Source organism: Sphaerodactylus townsendi, linkage group LG08, assembly GCF_021028975.2.
Source record: "Sphaerodactylus townsendi isolate TG3544 linkage group LG08, MPM_Stown_v2.3, whole genome shotgun sequence".
NCBI lineage: Eukaryota > Metazoa > Chordata > Lepidosauria > Squamata > Sphaerodactylidae > Sphaerodactylus > Sphaerodactylus townsendi.
In genome coordinates this window covers 28,500,138-28,521,723 of record NC_059432.1, presented here as the reverse complement: position 1 = coordinate 28,521,723, position 21,586 = coordinate 28,500,138, and the positions used below count along the sequence as shown (strand labels likewise).

Genomic DNA, 21,586 nt, shown 5'->3' with positions numbered 1-21,586 from the left:
TGCGGGGGCAGGGGGTCACCTGCAGAAGGAGTTGTCTCCGGGCACCATTTCCCCCCATGTCTCTGGGTGTAACCATACCCATAGCTCGTTGAACAGAAGTGGTCCCCCAGCAAGGAGACACAGATGAGGGATCAGAATAGAGTGAGGAGCCTGCGGAGCAGCAGGCGTTTAAAAGAAGATGTCTGGCTACAAATAAGTTAAACTGCTGCTGGAAAATTAATCGGCAGCTTGTACCAATCTCTGACCAATCTTTTCTGTGTACAATGAGCATCCTTCACTGCAGAATAAGAGGCTGGAGAGAAGAGGAGGTGTGCAGCGCAGATTGGCAGCACGGAAAGATGTGTGGCATAAAAAAGACCAGTTGAGACATAATTAGTTACAGTGGCCTATTTTTTTCAAATTTTCTCCAGAACAGTTTAATATGTTCAGGTGTATTTTCTTTTTTCAAATTTTCTCCATAAATAAATATTGTACAAAACAGTTTAATATGTTCAGGTATAGATATTGTTTGTTAAAATTTAAATACACATCTATGATTCAAGACCATTCCTACTTTTTTCGACGTGAAGGACGACTATTTCCACTCACACAAACAAGAGACATTAACGCTACACTTTAAAAAACATAAACAAAGAATGACGCATACATATAAAATACAACCCCGCTCCTTTATTGCACTGCAAGGAGCCAGGTAACTTTTGTGGGATGTGACTCCTGAGATCTCACAAATCCAGTCGATCAACTGTACGTCTAGCTTGTCTGTGCTTGGAGGGAGCGTGGGGGATCTTTTCAGAGCATTGGGAGGCAGAGGATGTTGACAGCTCAGGGTTATTAGTGTTTTCATGCAGTACATCAATATTACCCACTGGTGGTGTCTGCCCTGAATGCTTCAACATCATCAACCCAGTCATGGTTTTTATAGCAGTTACAGCCTCAAACATCAGGTTGCAGCTTCTGTCCGCGGCACACTGGAATGCCTCCCTCTCCAGTCTGCTTTCCTCAAGCAGTGCTTCATATCTACGATTCTCCTCCGAGAGCATCTGCTCGTGACGACGTCTTTCCTCCACCAGGTTCTCCTGATGGCAACGCCTCTCCTCCAGAAGGATCTCTTTCTGCAGCTGCTGTGATCTCTCCGCATCGAGGGCAGACTGGCGCACCATTTGCCAGGCCACGTCGGAGAGCAGAGAGACGTGTCTGTTGCGATTTCTTGCTGCTGACAACCTGGTCTCAGGAGATGGCGGTGCAGCATCACAGATCTTGCCTTGTGCTGGGTTAAGAGAAAAGGAAATACTGGATGATGGAATAGAGGGCTCGCTAACGGTACCTTTTTTGTGACAGAGCGACGAGCTTGGTAGATTGCTGAGGATTTACCATGCCCTGATTTCAGTAAGGCCTTTGGCAGCCCACTCCCCGGCCAAGATATCCTTGAAAAAAAATCCAAGTAAAATGTGGGCTAGAAAATGATACCAGTAGATGGATTTGTAATTGGTTGAACCCAAAGGTTGATCACCAATGACTCATCTTCATCCTGGGAGAAGTGATTTGTGGGGTCCCGCAGGGTTCTGTCCTGGGCCCAGAGTTATTCGATATTTTTATGAATGACTTGGATTACGGAATACAAGGCATACTCATCAAATTTGCAGGTGACACCAAAAATTAGGAGGGGTAGCAAATTCCCTCAGCTTCAGGTTGGACCTCAAGCCTGTAAAAAGCTAGGTCCACAGAGGCTTTCATTTGGAGACCCTAGTGGGAAGGTTCAATCCTCTTTGCTGGCAATGCTGAAGGCAGACAGGAAAATAATGGTTAAGGAGAACTGGTACTCACCATCCTGATCCTGTTGCAAGGTTGTGCCATTGCCCCCATCCTGGTCTCCTTGGTTACCCGTTTCACCAATATCTGGTGGGACCCCTGACAAGTCAAGCACAGGACAAATCCCCACATGTCTGAGTTGGCACTGACATTAAAACAGAAGGGCAGTCATAAACACACAGTAACTGGGGCACAGTTCTGGAAGGGCGGGGCATGGTCATCCATCCCTCCACCCCCATCTTCTTCCTACCTGTGCTCTGCTGTGCTCAGGTTACAGCAGCAGAGTTCTGGAAGGCAGGGCCAGTGGTTTCCCCGCCCCCTTTTTTTCTTACCTGTGCTCTCCTATCTTCTGTCAGTTTACAGCAGCAGAGTTCTGGAAGACAGGGTCTCCCAGCCAGACTACAAAGGAGGGACCCCTTCTCTTCCTCTGGGCCCAGGATATAGAAGCATAGTTCTGGAAGCCAGAGAGCCTGGTTCCACCCTCTCCTCCCCAAAATTGAAGTTAAAAGAGGATATCATACCTGAAAATAACATACCTTCCTCTGCCTCTGCTCCTTGATTAATTAAGGTCTCATCGGGATCTTGGGACAAAGCGCTTGAGGATTCACCTGGTTTTTGGATGATAAAAAAGAATGTTTCCTGTATGTCATGAAGCCTCGATATTCAAATAAAAAGAAGATGTACTCCTCCTTACCTGAGTCCAAGGATGTGAAATGGTGCATGTCCTCCTGTTTAATTGTTTCCAGATTGAATGAGAAGAGCTCTTCTGGCCTTGGAGTACATTCTTGGTTTTGGGGTGGATCAACTACTAGCACTTGTAGGTTTGAACCCCTAGCCACTTGGGGTGGCCTACTACTTGCATCCCCCCTGAGGATCCGATCCAGCTCCCAGTAAAAAGGGCAGGTTGCTGGCGCGTTCCCCAACCCGTAACTATGGGCCCCTGCACGGTTGTATTTGTGTTTCAGGGCCTTTGTTTTAGTGCGGCACTCCACCGCGCTCCTCTTGTGTCCAAGTGCCGCCATCTGTGTTGCCACCCAGTCAAACACATCAGTATTTCTAAAGTTGTTAACCAAAGCCTTCTGGATGGCCTCTTCCCCCCAGATTGAGAGGAGGTCTAATGTCTCCCTTTCCCTCCATGCTACCCCTCGTCTTACAGGCTTACCGCCATTTGCCATCTTCTCACTCAACTCTCACTCCGAACACCTAACCACCTACAAGGAAAAAGAATAAAATGGCTGCTGTTGTCTGCGGTGGCAAATTTCCAGCAGCGTAATGGTTCCTGCCCTCAGATCAGAGCTCCTATTGGAGGTGACGTTCAAAGTCACAACCAATTCCCAAAGTCACAACCAATTTTTTTCCACACAGTACTTTTAAGTTTCCCCACTTCCCCATTTCCCCACTCTTTATCCCAGGGGTGTCCAACTCTGGTGCCCCAGATGTTCACGGACTGCGATTCCCATCAGCCCCTGTCAGCATGAATTGATGGGAATTGTAGTCCATGAAACATCTGGGGCACCAGAGTTGGACACCCTGCCTTTATCCTAAATAGCATCAATGGCATTAAAGATAGTAGTAATGAAAACACAATAATAGCGATAATCACTTCTCACTCCCGTCATGTACTCAGACCACTGAAGCTTCAACCATTAGAATTTACAAATCATCAATTCCACAACAGGCAAATTTAAAAAAGGGGGGGGGGGAACGGCACATTTGTTTTATAGGCAAGCAATAATGAATGAATTACTGCAGATCGATGTAGAAAATGGTGGACAGCTGTGATGGCAGATGACAAAATGTGATTAGAAAATTGCAGAAAATGGCAGACAGCTGGAGAACTAAAATTGCAGAAAATGGAGGAGAGCCACAGGATTATAGGAAGGGGGGGCATGGAGCTGCAAAAAGTTGCACATTTAACTGCATAGCAAGAAGATGTTTTGACAACGTTTCAGACTCAACAACTTTTGTAAAAGGGGATTTGTTTAAAACATTTCGGGGCTGGAAATAAAACATTTTCGGGACCTAAGTTGGGGGAAACTATGCGGAACACCATGGAGGAAACATTTTATTTCCTGCTTTAAACTGTCTGTGGAAAGGGCCTTGCTTTCCTGTCTTGTTTAGGAACGCAACCTAAGAAGACAGATCGTAATATTACAATGCGTAGCTGCGAGGTCTGTGAGCCAGAACTGGCAGCTTTTTCACTCCCACAGACCACACAGCAGAAAACTTTCAGGCCCGAAGCACTGCTGTACATAAAGCCAGAGGTCGCAAAGCCATTCCAAACAGGTTAGCATTGTCTTATGAGCCTCGCTTCCAAGAAAGCTGGCACAGGATCGAAGCCTCAGTTTGCACAACAAGGCAAGGCGGACGCCAGATCGCAGTTGAAAGCCAAACTGCACTCTTCACTTTTTGTAATCTACTACAACGTCTGGGTCAAGAAGACTGCAGGATGGTTCGAACACAATTGATCTGGTGTTAAAGTTTAACTGATGCTAAATAAATCTCAGCAGAACAAATGAGGGCTGTCACACACATATATTGCCAACTGGCTGTTGGGGGCTCTCTGGGCTAGGTGGCTGTGTTCAGGTGGGTTTAGCATTAATATCCAAAACCACACGACCACAGCCACGCAGTCCAGACATGCTACCAGAGAGGTACCTCATATTCCAGAAGGATTTTGTCCACCAACCAAAGCTCAGCTTCAAATTAATGCAGCTATGAAGACTTGGGGAAGCCAAGACTGACTCCCTTTTCGAAGTGATGCCCCCCCGTGCTCAAACTGCAGCATATCACCAAAAAGTTAACACATGGAGAACAGACAAAATACCCTTTATGGAAACAACTAGCAGCCTTCAAGCATTGGAAATGCCCAGACTCAGTTCGCACTATACACCCCAGCCCTGGGGAGCATAGAACCTAATGGGCTCAGCTGTCCATGGGAGGCCGTCAAAGGCAATGGCCAGGTATGTTCCAGGTGACTTAGAGGTATGTGCACCCAAGTTAACCTACAGCTGGTAGGGAAGACAGAACTCAATAGTGCATATCCAGTTGCAGAGTCAGCTTTAAAAGCAGACAATACTAAAGGAATTACAATTAAATATACCTTTGAAGTTCACATTTATTTAGACAAAAAGGTAGCAGATGAATAACTAACAAAGGGCTCTGCTCCTATGGAATACCCTCAAAACTGCACACACTCCAGTTCTGCAGCATGCACAGAAATATTCATCAATGTAGTCTCTGAGCTGTCCCCAGCTTCTAGCTCTTGACTTTTTTATCCTATATTCCAGGCAGTGCAAAAAAAAAAATGTAAAGGGGGGGGGGTTCAATGTGCTTGCAAAACAGTTGTATTTCCATGTAAGCTGCAATATAAATTTCACCACTTGATGGCATACAAAACCTAGAAAAGCTTAACCCCTGGAAAGACAAGAGTCCTGTGTCACTTCAAAAGGAAATAGGTTTAAAGCTGCCTTATACTGGCCCCCCAGGTAAGCAACAACTGCTTTGCATTCCCCGAAGCTTTGTAGGTTTCAGGCAGAAGACTTGGGGAGGTTTTGTAGCAGTCTACTACCCAATTATGTTAACTGGAGATGCCACAGATCAAACCTGGATCCTTTGGTACGCCAGGCAGATCCTTCACTACCAAGTGACTGTTGCTCCCCACAGTATTTTTTAAAGAACCATTTACAAGGGGCTTCCCCATCAAAGCACTAATCCCTAGCTTCACAGTGCCCAGAATAAACTACTTCCAAGCTTGAACTCTATGGCCACCAATTTCTTTTATAACATAAATTATGCCCATATACATAAACAATGAGGCTAGACTTCTATGAACAACAGATCCAACGCTTTTCTGCTTGTAAGCAACTTGAAGGCAGCACCCATGACACAATCCAAGTCATCATTTTAAAAGATGTGCACACGGCTTGCAGTCGGGAGATCAGCTCCTTGAATGCAAAAAGATTACCGGTACTTGTCTTTTTGCCATTGCAGTCTAGTTAACATGACTGCTAGTCTGACCTGGCCCTCAAACGCGAGGTAAAATGGAATATTAGGGAGAGGTGACTAACCAGCTCAGTTCAAAGGCTTTCTTGAGCCTCAATTCCTAAGTATACAAGAGGCACCACAAATAACATTGCACCTACTAAGTTGCTGAAGAAGCTGTTATAGTGTGAAAGTAGAAATAAACCCTTTTTAACTTGAATGGACATTTTTAGCCAACACAGATCTTTCACTCAGCCTGCAGACTCGGGAGAAAAAGCCCAGCGTCAGGAAAACTGGTGAAAACTGGTACCAATTCCTTAAAACACCCTCCTCAAAATGCACTAGCCTGCTATTTCTTCACTGTGCTTCCTGTGTGGAAAAGGGAGGCGGTGAGTTTAAAACCGTTTCAACAGCCCCCACTTCACTCCACACATACATTGTAGTGATTCAAAACTGCTTTTGCTTTTATTCTTCTGGCCAGCTATTTTTAAGCCACAAGTTACAAATCCCTTAAGTAGAGTCTGCTGTCTTGTTGCATTAACTACTCGCCTGATCCAAAGAAATCCCATTTCAAGCCTTTAATGTGCAGCACTTGAAAAACCACACACCCTCGTTCAAACTACGGCTATTTTCCTAATGAAGCACCCAACTGCTTTCACTATCTAGTCTGGATTCACCACCACTATCAATTACAGATTTCCCCCCCTTTGCTTTTATGAGCCAAGCTGCCCATTTCACCCGTGTAAACTCCTGCTCTGAGGACTACCTGATCAATGGCTCAGCAAGACCCCCAAATGTTTGCTGGAGGCAATGCATCTTCAAAAGCTTGACACGGCAGGGATAATCAGTTAATACAGCCATGGAAACCATTTTTTTCTTAAGCTCCCATTTTTAGTGCTGCTCCAATGTAAGCCAGAAAAGCTATCCATACTCAAGCACAAGAAAATCTGATAAAACATACGGCTCCAGTGTAGTTGTTTTTCGCAAAGGTTTCTGTGTCTACAGTGTAAAATAAAAAATACAGGCACCGTAAATAAAACTTGCTCCCTACCCTTTATATTCCAGAACTCTCTCCTGGAGGTGAATAAACAGACAGGGGTGGCTGCATTTTGGAAGTCCAGTGTTCTCTCAGTTTAGAGCACATGATTCAAGGACCCAACTGCCTCTATGAAAAGCTCATCAATGCATCACCAATCCTGTTCCATCTGAATAGCTTACAAATATACAACAGGAACTGGAATGAGCTTCCAACAATCAACCCCTCAATTACAGACACAGCAGGTTTCACATCAAAGGCTATTTGAGGGTGTTTAGGAAAGCAAGGGGCGGGGGCTGGGTGATCTTTTCCTCTAGGACAGGGGTAGGGAACCGTTTCACCTGCATGGCCAATCTCCATGATGTTCAGGAACTGGATGGGAATTCCCACATCAGCCCCTGACCAGCATGGAGAGCCAATGGCCATGCAGGTGAAAATAAAGAATCCCTACTCCCTGAACATAGTTCTACAACTCTAGGACAAAGTAAAAGCAAAGAATCTTGAGTCACCTCTAAGACTGACAAATCAATACTGGCACACACCTTTGCAAGCTTTCTATTTGGCTCCATTTGAAAAAAAAGAGCATAATTCATGAAATATGTACCATAATGAGACTGTGGAGCACAATCCCCCTGAATGCTTTTGGAAACTACCCCCACTGGCAAAACACAAAGGACAATAGATCATAGATTATGTCAGGAATTCAGGATCCTCCTCTGTTTTAGATTGTTTTAATGTTTCATATCCAAGTAGGAGCCAGAGTCAGAAACTAAATATTCAGAGTTAAGTGCATCTACCATGCCAAAAATCTGCAGGACTATTCTATACCTGGTTCGTCCTCTTCCCCCCCTTGTATGAAGATGCATTGGCAAGAAAATAATTTCCAGTATTAAATTTACATACATAGCAGGGCCATCAAAAAGCAACTAGGGGACTACCTTAGGATCCTTGGTACATCTGTACTGGTTTCTAGAAACAACTCCCTTGCATAAGCCTCCATGTAAATGGGAAGGGGATATATTAAAGATAAGTGCAAATTTACTTTTAATTTAAACATTCTGCTGGCTTCCCTCTGCCTTGTCAATGTTGCTTGTGTATGTGTGTCCTTTTGGTAATTACCTTCTTATGCCTTAAAACTATAAGGTGGGGTAGATGTGCATATATTTCTTAATAATGCTTAAAATGATACAGTATCACTCTTGAGATAAAAGATCTGAACTGGCTGCCTATGTGTTACCAGCACAATTTAAAGTCCTTTACTAATCTTGAACATTTTTATTCTGTCCTTCCTCTAAGATCAGGGCAGCACACTGTTCTCGCTTCTTCCATTTTACGTTCAGAACCACCACCCTGAGAAGTAGTTCGACTAAAAGAGAGTGACCAGCCCAGGTTGCCTAGAACAATTCATGACAGAGGATGTATTTCAACCTGGGTCTCTCAAATTGTACTCCAACATCCCATCTATAGCACAGTGCTAATTCTTTTTTTTTTAAGCCCTTGACAGTTTAGGACATGGTACTGCCAATATTATAACATCCCTGTATGGATCGATGCCCTGACTTGGATAGCCCAAGGCTAGCCTGAGCTCATCAGATCTCAGAAGCTAAGCAGGGTTGGCCCTTGCTAGTATTTGGATGGGAGATCTCCAAGGAATATCAGGGTCATGATGCAGAGGCAGGCAATGGCAAAGCACCTCTGAACTTCTTTTGCCTTGAAAACCCCTAAGGGGTCACCATAAGTCCACTGTGACTTGACAGCAAAAAAAATGTATGGTGCAGCCCCATTTGGAATACTCTGTGCAGTTCTGGTCACTATATCTCAAAAAAATGAAGTGCAGAGCTGGAAAAGTACAGAACGGGGGAGGGTTGGAGCGCCTTCCCTATGAGGAGAGTCTGAAAACTTTAGAAGAGAGGCAATCATGCCAAAGACTGATTAGAAAGGTGGGCAGGCAGGCAAAACACTGTTCTTCATTACAAGGATAAACAGAACTTTTGTAAATGCACACTGTCAGAGCACCGAGAGAGGAGCTGAGCCTGTTCATTTGAGCCACACCAGCAGCTGGTCCTCAGTGGTGGGTGTCATGGGGTCACTTGTGTCTCTGAATAGGTGACATGATCCCCAAACTTGAGTGGGAATAAACTGGAGGCATATCCCCTCTATAATGGAACAAACACCTCCTTTGAATGCACTGAAGGTAAGCATCACCTGTTCTCGGAGGAGTCTGCCCCATTGTGCTGGGGTACATAAACTGTTAGGGCTCCTACAGGGGAAGAGGGGAGGGGGCCCATCATCTGGCTGTGGCACACCTACGTTGTGAGGAGGGGTTGGGAAGGAGAAAGGGAGTGCATGATAGAGGATCAGGAGGTAACATCAGCCTCCATGCCCTGCTATTTTGCCTCCAAGGAAACTGGTTGGCATCTGCGTGAGAAAGCCTGCTGGACCAGTCTGAACTAGGGATGGATACAGCAAGATCCAATTATCTAAAGGGCAATTGATCTTAAAGGGCTCCTCTTGATGCCTGCACCTACAAAAGCAAGGCAAGCAGCAATGGGGCCTTCTCAGTGATGGTCCCCTGCAAGCAGACATACCTCCACGTCATCTAGCACTCACCCAGCTCATCTAACACTAATATTACTGACTTTTTAGGCCCCAGGCCAAAGCACTGTGGTTCACCCAGGCTTTCCATTGACTCCTTCTCCTGCTTTCTTCCGACTCACCTTGTTTTTATACTACTGGCTTACTGCCCACTGTTTAAAAAATACTTATAACTGGCCCAACTGCTGCCTTTTTAATTTGTTTATTGAGGCAGTTAAGGTTTTCTGTTGTTTTATTTGAGGTGTTTTACCACCTTAACTTCTGGAGATGGCAAGATATAAAATTGCTATGTTTACAACCCTGATCTCTTCATCTTCAAGAGACTTGCAAACTGGTGCTATCAGAATTATGCTCATCTTTATTTAAAGGGGCTTCGATATCCTTAATTCTACACTCGATCAGCCTGCGTAAATCACGATTCAGCCCCTCCTAGAGAAGTCCAGGGATTGTCTAATACTACAACCCCTCCAAGTGAAGTCCAGTGGTTGTCTAATCAGGGCTGTCCGATCTTGTACACCACTCTGAGGTCAATCCCACCGTATCTATAGAAACAAGCCTCAATTGGATACCACGACACAGACTCGCGAGTAAAGCACGTGCTGGATTGAGAGGGACAACATTCGTAACAGCAATATGACACCGACGCCCCACCGGGCCTAAGAAACTTCGAAACGTTTATTGCGCTTGCGTCCCGGACGGCCCATAGGACGCATGCGCGCAACCACTTTGCCAAAGGGACACACTTCCCAACTGCGCGGTTTTGCTGCTCGGACGCACCTGAATTGGCACCCACCCTTTGCGCCCTTTACGTAGCTCACAACGACCGGGTAAGGCAAACAGCCATACGCTCCCCCCGCAACCCTCGGGTAACGGTTCCACTCACCGCAGCGCGATCGTGGTAGTAGCGCGGCGACTCTGGCGAGAAAGGCGTGCGCATGCCCGAAAGACCGGCGGAGGTGAGCACGCCTTGAAGACGTGGAAGAGGCGTCTACGTCACGCGCTTGCCGTTGGTTTCCATGGCAACGGGAGGAGGCGCGGTCTCTGACAGTTGCTGAAATTTGTAATTCACCAGATATTAAGAAAATACAAAAGGATATATTTATGTCATTCATTAGCGGAGATTTGAGGGAAATGGTCATTCAGCAGATTACAAAAAAAGAATTGATATATTTATGTCATGTATTGCTTTGAGAGAAAACAAAATCTGGCCTGCGTGGCAGTTTGTTGATTATGGGAGTGGGGTTGTCACCCCCTTTTTCCCCTGCCAAGGCAGATGCCAGCTCAACCAATGGAACTGCTCCTCCTGATCACAGCGCCATTATTTCCGGCTTTTGCCAGGCTAGGAGGGCCTTGCCCTATTTACAGGACAAGCCAGAAATGACTGTGAGGAACGCAGGAGCTGCTCCCACCCCAAAAAGTGGCAGATTTTGCAAAGTAAAGGCAAACTAACATATTTTCTGATTCACTCCCACCCACCCCCCAACCCTCCACTCTGCGGTTGCAATCTTCTGCAGTATCCTCTGAGATACAAGACTGAAGTCCTCCCTGATGTGGCCTTGGTACCAAAGGTGGGCAAGGTCACATCAGGGAGGGCTTCAGTCTTGTGTCTCAGAGGATACTGCAGATATCATGGGTGTCAATAAGTTGCCCTCCAGTGACAGGTTTTGTGCTCAGCTCTGCTGTTTCCCTTTGGACTAGGGTCACTGTGCATACAGGTAGCTGCTGTATCCCTGCCTTGATGAGCACATGAGAAGGGCCTGTCCATAACACAAAGCGTCTTGCAGGTATTGCATGCACTGATTGAGTGTGCCTTGAATAGATACGCCCAAACAGTGTCAGAATAGTGTCAGTATAGAAAGTTATGGGTTTGGGCCCTACCTATTGTTCCATTAGACAAGAAGGGAGAAGAAAGGCCCCCTCTAACCACCGAAAAGGCCATGCTGGCAATCGTGAGTACATAGATAGACCAAACCTGCCAACAAAATTTGTTCTCCATTGAATCTAGGTCTCACCCCGAAGTATAAAATATTACCTGCATATTTCTATAATTTAACAGCACCAGTTTTGAGACATGCATTTATGCAAGCACGAATGAACACATTGCCCTCGGCTGACCTCAGAGGAAGATATTTAAAGATCCCAGCAAAGAACAGATTATGCCATTGCCTAGACAAGCAAAAAGAAACTATAGCGCACATCTTATTATACTCTACCGGGCATAACACCCTAAGAAGGGTCTTAATTGATCCCCATCTGAATACTGATCACCTATACTCTGATAGGGACAAGACTCGCTATCTTTTAAATTATCACAGTCCAAGAAGAACTGAAGATGTGGCTAATTTTCTAGCAAAGGCATTTTATCCTAATGTTTTATAATGTTTCAAATATGTACACATGCCAATAAAGGTGATTTGATTTGATAGACCAAACCTGTGGGAGAAAGGGGCTTCAGTAAAGATGGGGCACGCAAAGCTTGGTAGGATCTGACACTGTGTTTTGGCTCTGACTTAATCTTTGTTGACTGCTTCTTATACATTCTGTGCAAGGATGAGCTTACTGTGATTATTGTCGCAAAGTCCTCCAAGATTCATAAGCTGCCCCCTGTAGGAAGTTTCCTTAATGAAACAATTATTTCCCAGAGGGCCTTGAAGGAAGACGGCTGAATTATCCCCCAAAGAAGACTTTTATGCCAGGCTTTATTTTCCTAGGCTTTTGGTATATTACTGCTGTTTTATTGCAGACGGTGGGTGTTGCTGCTTTTTATGGCTTTTAATTAAATTGGATCCAGCCCAGTATGTATTTTTAAACTGCCGTTTGTTTTAATGGTTTTGCTTTTGTGGTTTAATTGGTTTCATTTTTATGTACATTGTCTTGGATACTTTTTAAAGTCAACGTGAATGGTATAAAATAAATAAATGTATTAATAAGAATAAACAAATTGCTTTGCTAGACATGAACGCTAGCATTTTGCTTTCAACAAAGGAACCAGCAGGATTCCTAGACTCTTACACGCAAAGCTGTCTCATATGGAGTTATACAGTATCTCAACAAAAGAAAGAACCGCAATGTGGAATCACTCCACTGCCACTTCCTGGACCTTTGTTGCAGTGGAAGGATCCACTGTGGTCCTAGTGTCTGCCCAATTCTGCCCTCGGCCCAAGTCCCTATTCTTCGGTTGCATTTAAAAAGCTATTTTAAGAGCCGCTTCTGTCAACACCTTGCTTCTATGCACTATTAAGCATGCTGCTTTGATAAATGAGCATTTTTAGTGCATCTAAAACCTATTAGAACTTGCCTTTTGCAAACGATAACAAAAGGCAAGTTCTGCTAATAGACTTTAGATCCACTAAATGCTCTTTTATAAAACTAGCAAGCTTAATAGTACGCAGAAGAAAGGTTTTGACAGAAGCGGTGCTTAAAATAGCTTTTTAAATGCAACTGGAGAATTGACTTCTTTGAGCTGCAAAACCCCCCACAACTGTCATTTTCACTGCACCAGGCATGACCACTTTGCTTTCTTTTTCTGAGGCAGAGTATACCATCAGTGGCAAACCTCTGGCACGGGTGCCAGAGGTGGCACTCAGAGCCCTTTCTGTGGGCACACGTACACAGAGTCTGTCATGGGGGGGGGGGCGGAAAATCACCCCCCCACACACACACATCTAGGCACGATCCTTTACCTGGGAGTAAGCTCAGTTGCTGGCAATGCGGTAAATCTGAGTAAATCCTCCTAGGGTTGTGATTCACCCATTTGAAGCGTTGCACGGTTGCTTCACCAAGGCCACCCGTTTTTTCTAAACTAAAACCTCAGTATTCAGGTTAAATTGCTGTGTTGGCACTTTGCAATAAATAAATAAGTTTTGGGTTGCAATTTGGGCACTTGGTCTCGAAAAGGTTCGCCACCACGGGTATAGACTATTTCAACTGGATTCGTGAAGGGTTGCCTGATCAGTTTCCCCAGGAGGCAATGGCTGCTTCAGAGGATGGATTCTAAGGCACTGTACTCTGCTGAGTTCCCACCTCTCCCCAAACTCCACCATCTCCAAGCTCCACCCCAAAATCTCAATCAATGTCTCTTTCTGGAGTTGGTGACCCTAGGCCATTCCCCACGGGTGGAATCATTCTAGGATTGAACTGGCACCATTAAATTGCAGTGCCTAGTTGATCCCAGAATCACTCCCCACAGCAGCCGAGGTCTCGTGTTGGAAGCGTGCTCAGAGAGCGGGATCACCTTGGCGCCTCTTCTGCTCCTCTGATTGGCTGTTGTTTGACAACGGGAGCGTGAACTTGTGTTCCTTTTGTTTGTTTGTTTTACGCTATGGCTACCTAGTGATGGGGGGAAAATGTTGCAACTTCGTAGCTAGAAGCAGCGCATAAACGTGCACTGTTTAGTTGCGTGGCCGTGGCTTTGTATGCAAGAAGAAAAAATAAAAAGGTGCTTTTCTGCCCGCTGTGAGTCTCCCATTCTGCACATTCCCAAGACACTTAGCTGTGATTGGCTGATGGCACGAACGGGAGAATCATGGCAGGTTAGGATTCCCCACGATACTACGTTCATCCTGTGTTCGCCCTAGAACAACAGAAAAAGGTGTACCTCCCTGGTGGATTTAAAAAAGAATAATGGGAAGACGGGGCAGAGCTGGAACAGACATGAGTTTGAGACAGGAGCTGTGGGGAGTTCCAGGACAACTGCAGGGGCTATCCTAGGTCATTTTCGCCAGTGCGGAATCAACCCTAGATTCTAGTCCAGTATCACCTTAGATGTCAACAATATTTTCAGGGTGTGAGCTTTCAAAAACTTAACTATGAAAATAATTTTGGTCTCTAAAGTGCTAGTGGATTCAGATCCAGCTGTTCTACTGCAGACCATCATGACTAGAGCCAGCGGGGTACAGTGGTTAAGAGCGGTGGTCTCTAATCTGGAGAACTGGGTTTGAGTCCCTGCTCCTCCACCTGAGCAGCAGACTCTTATCTGGTGAACTGGATTTGTTTCCCTGCTTCTATGTATGAGTGAGCTTTGGCCAGTCACAGTTCTCTCAGAACTCTCTCAGTCCCACCTACCTCACAAAGTGCCTGTTGTGGGGAGAGGAAGGGAAGGAGTTTGTAAGCTGCTTTGAGACTCCTTACAGGAGAGAAAGGCGGGGTATATATCCAAACTCCTCTTTTTCTTCTATCCCCTGAGAGTATTTCAGAAGTGCCATCTAATGCAGAGTTATGCCCTTCCAAGTCTGTTGAAGTTTGTAGGTTTAAAAAGGTATGACTCTGTTCAAGACGGAACCATTGGTCTGTCTAATTCAGTATATTCTGACTGGTAGTGGATCTCCAGAAACCTCAGCAGAGAAAGTAAATGGAGGCCTGTTCCTATTGTTTCTTCTCAGTATTGTTTCTTCTAGTATTCAGAAGTATTCTGCCTCTAGACTATTATCATGGCTTGAATTGTTCTGATCCTTTTTAAAAAGCTATGTAAGTGAGTGGCCGAAATCCCATTTTATAAAAAGTGACAGATTGTTTGCTAGTAGCTGCTCTAAGTATGCCAGCTCATTGTCCAGTATATTGTCATATCAAATGTAGGTGCTGTCTCCTGTGAACCCTATCCTGGAAATGCCAGTGTTATTTCTAGACTAACTTAGCTTTTAAAATGTTAAGTTTTAATTTAGTCCATAGAAAATAGGTTTGTGCTGGAGTGCGTGTCCTTCCCCTTTAAGCTTGATCACTGAAACAAAGGACGTGCTTACCAGCTTCCAGTATTACCATAGTGGATTTTCTGTGGAGCAGCTTCTTCAGGATTGTGATCTCAGACTGCCGGGCTGCAGTTTTCAATATAATATCAGCTATTGCAGTTTGTCACCATACAGTAAGTATATGGATTCACAGTGTGATCACACAGCCAACAGGACAGGATTTTTGCATCTTTAATAATTGCATAGAGGAGGCCATTTTGGAAAATACCCAAGCCCGGCATGGAATTTGCACCTGTCAAAAGTCCCTTTTCTACACCATTTTAAAGAGTACAGGCACTCTGCCTTGTTTGCATCCAATCATGTCAGTTCAGAATGCAGTTTTTGAACAGTTTCTAGTTTCCCCCTTAATTCTTTGTCCTAAACCATTATGTTGAACAAGTGCTGGCTGTTTCTCTACAGTTTCTCATTTTTCCCTTTATTCTTTTTTCTTTAGCCCACATTTTGAAAACGCAGATACTCATGTTAAATAACATTTTTATTAGTCATGTTAGCTAAACGCAGCCTCTGTGTTTAGAGAAAGTGTATCTTTTGATTACCAAACACTGAAGATGAGGAACAGAGCAGAGTTGTCCTTGCTTTGTTTGTGAGTTTTCCAGCAGTTGACTACTATTGGACACAGCATTGGCCTAAAATGGATTGACTTGATTTAGTATAAGTAGTAAATAAGGTGTCGAGAAGCAGACGTGTGTGTGTCCTTACGGAGTCCCTCAATGAAGTCCTATGCCAGTGATGGCGAACCTTTTCGAGATCGAGTGCCCAAATTGCAACCCAAAACCCACTTATTTATTGATCGATAAGCCTTTATTTGGCATAATCACTTATTTATTGCAAAGTGCCAACACAGCAATTTAACCTGAATACTGAGGTTTTAGTTTAGAAAAAAAACAATTGGCTCCGAGGCGTGCGTTACTCGGGAGTAAGCTTCGTGGTAGTCGGTGGTTCTGCTTTGAAGCAACCATTCAACTCTTCCAACGGGTGAATCACGACCCTAGGAGGGTTTACTTAGAAGCAAGCCCCATTGCCAGCAACCAAGCTTGCTCCCAGGTAAAGGATTGTGCATTAGTTCTTTGCATGAAAATCAGTGGGGTTTAACCGCACTTATCAGGGTCACCTACACTGCTTCCCCAAAACTAGGTCTTAGGTTTAATGCTAATAGTCAACCACAGCGGCCCAGGCCAGCCTAGATGTGTGTGTGTGTGTGGGGGGGGGGGGAACGACTCTCTTTGCACGTGCCCTCAGAGAGGGCTTTGAGTGCCACCTCTGGCACCCGTGCCATAGGTTCACAGGCCACTGACACACATGGCTTTGTACAGGATTGTCCTGAGAGTTGCTGTAACTTGGCACATTCAGCTGCAGCGCTATTTCAAGTGCAACATTTATTTATTTTTCTTTTGTCTTTTTCAATAGTAACAGAAAATAAATGTATTTCTTTGCAGGAAAAAACAATAAGCATAGAATGGAAGTTATGCGGCCAACGCTAATCCGAATTGGAGGACGTATTTACAGGAAAAATCATATTCGAGAGAAGGCCCACCAACCTGAAGAGGAGGACGAGGAGGTCTATGCAGGTATGATGCTAATCATCTGTCAATTATTAGGATGAGATTTACAGAGTGTGATCAGGGCTCATCGAAAGGTGGTGGACACTGACTACATGGGACCAGTTTTACGAGCCTAAATTGGGAACCAACTTCTTTCTTGTAAGGCTTTTCAAAGGAATCCCCAGCATTATAACGAGTTGCAATTGTTATAAACATGCTGTGTGGAATCCACAAGTGATTTGATAATGAATGTATAGAGATCGTAGAAGGGGCATGAAAGTGTGATGAGAAGAATCAAGCGTATGATTTATTAGGTAAGGGGCAGTAACCACATAATAGTCCATAGGTTTTACACATATAAGATGTTTGCTTGTATATGATGTTGGATTTTTAATAGTTCATTAACTGTTAGCAACCTAAGTTATGTTTTATTACGTAGGTTAGCAGTTCTCTGGTCAGGTGGCACAGATAAAATAAATAAATAAATAAATGTTAATGTGGTGGGTAAAGAAAAGTGGAAATTAACCCACATGAATTCAGATTATAAAATGTTTTAGACTAATAAAATATTATTTATGATAATTTACAAAGAAGCCAATGTAGCTGGTGAGACTTTCAGAAGCCTCATCCGCTGGCCAGGCAAAGGGGAACAATCCGGAAGTGTTCATGACTGTCTTGGTACCTTCAAAGATGATGGATGAATATAAAGACCCATACCTTATGTTTACACCTTGGGGAAACAGGATCTCCATTCTCCCGAGTTACTTTTTCCTCTTCGAGTAACAATAATGAAGAAATCATAGCTAGAGTATAAGGTTCATCGTCAACTTTCAGGAGTAAGTTTGCCATTTCTGGAATCCTCCAGAATTGTTCCCCGTTGTCAACATGGCCTCGGCCCTTATCAATTAATTGGAACCACTTAGTTCCAAAGAGCATCTCATTCTTCCAGGCAAGTCAGTGTTGTCAGAACTGGACCAGGTGGATATTTCTATGACTCAATATAAGAGAACCCATGTCTTATTATTTCATCTTATTTGAACAAAGTATAGAACTCTCTACTTTTTGTAAATGGTGATCATTTGTTGCCTTTGACTGCTAAACCAGTAATGCAGCTTGCTTCTTTTGGAAATGTATGCAGCCTTATAAGAAAAATCGTTGTTACCATTGACATCACAATCTCCACTATGCAGTGAAATTCAAAAGGAAGTTGGAAAATACCAACATTAGTCAGTTATATGGAATAGCTAAACGCTTAGGATTTTATTGTGGAGATGAAGTTTTGGACTGTTTTGTCAGGTGGATAAAATTTGCTGGTGTGTGCATTTGAGTCCCTTCCAAGTGGATTATAATTATAAGTGGATTACTTTTAGAAGTAACTTGGACCTGTCCTTTGAAATGCAGATGCAACTATCTCATATTGGCAATAGGGCTGCATTTTCATACTTTTAAAAAAGTACATCATTTTTTTCAGAAGAGAAGCGCTCCCCTAAGAAAATCGGGTGCTGTGAAATTGCGATTCCTCTCCTTCTCTTTAGATGCATCCTGCTGGGCTCATATCAGAACATCTTTGCTGATTGCCTCTTCTAAGGTGGCTACAGGCACTTGAAGGGGTATGAAGGGCTTTGTAGCACTCAGTTTCCTCGTTATGATTTTACCAAGAGGGAAACAGACCTATGCAGTGTACATATGCAGACCTATGCAGTGTCCTCAACTTACAGTTCTCCTTAAAGAAAGAAAGAAAGAAAGAAAGAAAGAAAGAAAGAAAGAAAGAAAGAAAGAAAGAAAGAAAGAAAGAAAGAAAGAAAGAAAGAAAATGTCTAGTTCTTGTGGTTGCAAAGTTGCAAAGAATAAAAAGCATATTGGGTTTTAGCTAAAAAACGGGAAACATTTATCTGGGGAATTTTTTTCACTTGCTACGCTATCAGCGACATGTCATGGATCAAAGTACAAATCTCTTTGCTCTTATGTTCTCTCTTTCTCTTTACATCCCACATTTCTTAAAATAAAACTACTGAGAGCACTTCACGACTAATGGGCCATAACATGCAAATCAGACACATTTAATCCCATGTACCATAGTTACAAAGTATGAGTTTATTTTATAGATTTAGATTTTAAAGTTATGAATCTGGATTAATGGGATTTTTTAAAAATTATAGGATACTCAATATCTTGCCCACAAAACATAGGTCAGAGGATCTGCTGTGAGTGTACTAAGAGTGGATAGGGACTGATACATTGAAAATTTATCTCAACAAGACTGTGGTGTCATTGGTTGGAGGATTTGAAGTGTAGCACTGGATTCAAAGCTGGATGTGCTTGCACTCCCTTTGAAGGGAATGTGCATAGTTTGAGGGTTTGAGGTGCTTATGGACCCAGTCCTGGTGTTGGATAAGCAGGAGCTGCTGTGGCCAGGAGTGTCTTTTGCAGTTTCCATCTGGTTAACCAGGTGAAGCATTTCCTGGGCAGAAAAGATCTGGCCATCGAGGTAAATCCTCTGGTTGCATCTAGATTAGATTATTGTTATGCACTCTATGTGGGGCTTTCCTTGAAAAATGTTTGGAAAATTCAGTGGGTGCCAAATACCAGAATTGGTGCAAAAGTCAAGATGTTGACAGCAGTCGGTCTTAGAAACCATTTCACTTAAGTCTTGGCCCCTCTATACTGGCTCCCAGTCTGTTTCCTGGCACATTTCAAGGTGCTGGTGTAGAACATTAAAGCCTATCTTGTCTCATCATGTTGGGGGCAGCACTTTTGGATGCATCCAAAATTCTGTGATTTAATCATGTCTTGGACCAGCATATTTAAAGGACCACCTGCTCCCTTATAAACCTACCCAACCACTACTGCCATTGAATGCCCCCACCTTTTGAGGTTAGGCATGTGGCAATCTGGGAGAGGACTTTCTTAGTTATGACACCAAAACTCTGGAACTCTGTCCCAAAGTGAGACTGATCTGTCCCCAGCTGTTGCCATCTTCTGCCAGCAGGTGGAGACATTTTTTGTTTCATTTACCATTTCTTTAGTGATTCCTCCATCCTGCGCTGTTTTAATTGTTGTTTTTATGTCTGTATTTCAGCTTTGGTTTCAGTTGCTTTAATGATGTGTTTTTGTTTGGTTTTTAATGTTTTTTAATATTTGTTGTTAATCTGTTATCTGCTTTGGTAGCTCTGATAAGGGCAGAAAGACAAGTATACATTTTGTTAGTAAATAAATCAACAGGTCATGAAAATGAAACCTTTATTTCTAATCATCATGTTTATTTCTAATTGACATGGGAGACATAATACTTTTATTTTCCGAAGTTGATGTCATTTTCTTATACAAGGCATTTATGCATAGGCTTAAGTGCATAATTTTGGATCAGGGGGTTGATTACTGAAACTAGAAAGAGTTAAAATGGCATCATTTATTAATTTTTCACTTTGCACTCTGTGAAATGTGTTTTGTACTGTGCTTGTCTTTATGAAAAAGCTGTACATTCGTTCTGAGGCACTATCAATCTAGAAGAAAATAATATGCTCAGCAATCAACATGTTTCATTTTTATGTGCAAAGGATGATTGAGGATGATGCAGCTCTGCCAGAAGCTTGTAGCACTGCTGGGAATAGCCAGACTTGAGCTTGTGCATTCTAGCTTCCCAGGGGAGTATAGTACAGTATTTTATGCTGTGCATTTCCTAGGGAGATTTGTATGTGGAAATACCACTGTACAGTGTGTGTGTGTGTGTATGTGTGTGAAAGAGAGAGAGAGAAAGAGGTTATGCACACGTGCACATACAAACACATACACTTCTGCATGAATACTTTGAGTTTCAGACACTTGATCTTCAATCCTAAGAATGTTTTTTGGGGAGTAAGTCCCATTATATAAAATAGGACTTACTTTGGAATAGACCTTCTTAAGATTTCAGTCTATACAGGACACCTCGAACAGTATTGCTTTTTATAGGTTTGGTTTATAAGGCGAACATATGTACAATTGTCAGAGGCGTAGCTGGGCCAGAGTGCACCCAGTGCACACTCTGTGTCCCCCCCCCCCTCCACAGCACCCTGCTCCCCCTCTCTCACTCTCTTACCTTAGTTCAGCCTGGAAAAGTGGCCTGTTCCCTTCAGGCTGAAAACGGCCTTGGGGTTTGCAAGGTCTCCTGGGAAGTGTGGTTCCCACCAGGCCATTTTCAGCCTGAAGGGAACAGGCTGCTTCTCCAGCCTGCACTGTTCCAATAAGGTAAGTGTGGGGGCACGGGGGGGGGGGGGTTAGGCAGGGGGGATTTTCTGCTCCCCCCTGGCATGTGCCCAGTGCAACGCGCCCCCCTGGTCCCCTGGTAGCTCCGCCTCTGACAATTATTATTCATTTACTGACTGGGACATTTCCTTTCAACTTGATCCATTTTTGAGGTTGTATTTGCCCAGCAATCAGATCCTTCCCTTATAATTGTTCAGATTGAACAAATTCCATTCTGATGATAACTGATCTCCAACAGTAACCCTCTGAGTCTGATGCATAAGGAGTGGTTATTATCCAAAGCACATCCCCTTGATACTTACTTCTAGTTCCAAATATCGCAGCAAGATAATATGATCCAATGTATTAAAGGCTGCTGATGAATGTAATTACAGTATTTGAGAAACTGGTGCAGAACAACTCCAGGTCTTCCTAGATGACACATCTGCCCCAGAATCCACTCAGGCTGGCTTCAGGCAGGCCTGAGGTTGGAGACAGCGTTGATGGCTATAGTTGATAATCCAGGATGCGACTGTTGCTGTTAGTGGATTTATCAACAACCTTTGATATGGTGGACCCCATCATCTTGCTGAGACATTAAACTTTAAATTATACCTTATGGATCAGACTTAGAGGATTTGTTGTGAAGATCA

The 21,586-nt window shown here is 43.7% G+C and overlaps 3 protein-coding genes across 6 annotated transcripts in view; 1 reads left to right on the top strand and 2 right to left on the bottom strand.

Moving 5' to 3' along the window:
- ANAPC16 (anaphase promoting complex subunit 16) overlaps positions 1-10,385 on the bottom strand; it is a 34,410-nt gene extending 24,025 nt beyond the window's left edge. The window contains exon 1 of one of the 2 annotated variants that reach the window (XM_048504865.1): positions 10,308-10,385. The gene's annotated coding sequence lies outside the window, so the exon portion shown is untranslated. The other variant, XM_048504866.1, reaches the window with a different exon arrangement.
- Positions 482-3,251, bottom strand: LOC125437395. Of its 3 annotated transcripts, XM_048504863.1 has the most exons (5): positions 2,972-3,251; positions 2,504-2,831; positions 2,331-2,417; positions 1,825-1,908; positions 482-1,267 (listed from the first exon to the last, which is right to left on the bottom strand). In XM_048504863.1, exons 1-5 carry the CDS (start codon positions 2,975-2,977, stop codon positions 723-725), a joined length of 1,050 nt encoding a protein of 349 aa, XP_048360820.1. In that variant the 5' UTR covers positions 2,978-3,251; the 3' UTR covers positions 482-722. The 3 variants fall into 3 exon arrangements, with proteins under 3 accessions (XP_048360820.1, XP_048360818.1, XP_048360819.1); XM_048504861.1 differs by having other exon boundaries at positions 2,504-3,249; XM_048504862.1 differs by having other exon boundaries at positions 2,346-2,417; positions 2,504-3,246.
- Positions 10,122-21,586, top strand: part of ASCC1 (activating signal cointegrator 1 complex subunit 1) — a 93,070-nt gene continuing 81,605 nt past the window's right edge. The window contains exons 1-2 of the mRNA XM_048504864.1: positions 10,122-10,251; positions 16,605-16,736. Of these exons, the coding sequence (XP_048360821.1) occupies positions 16,625-16,736 (112 nt within the window). The 5' untranslated portion in view covers positions 10,122-10,251; positions 16,605-16,624. The remainder of the gene's footprint in view (positions 10,252-16,604; positions 16,737-21,586) is intronic.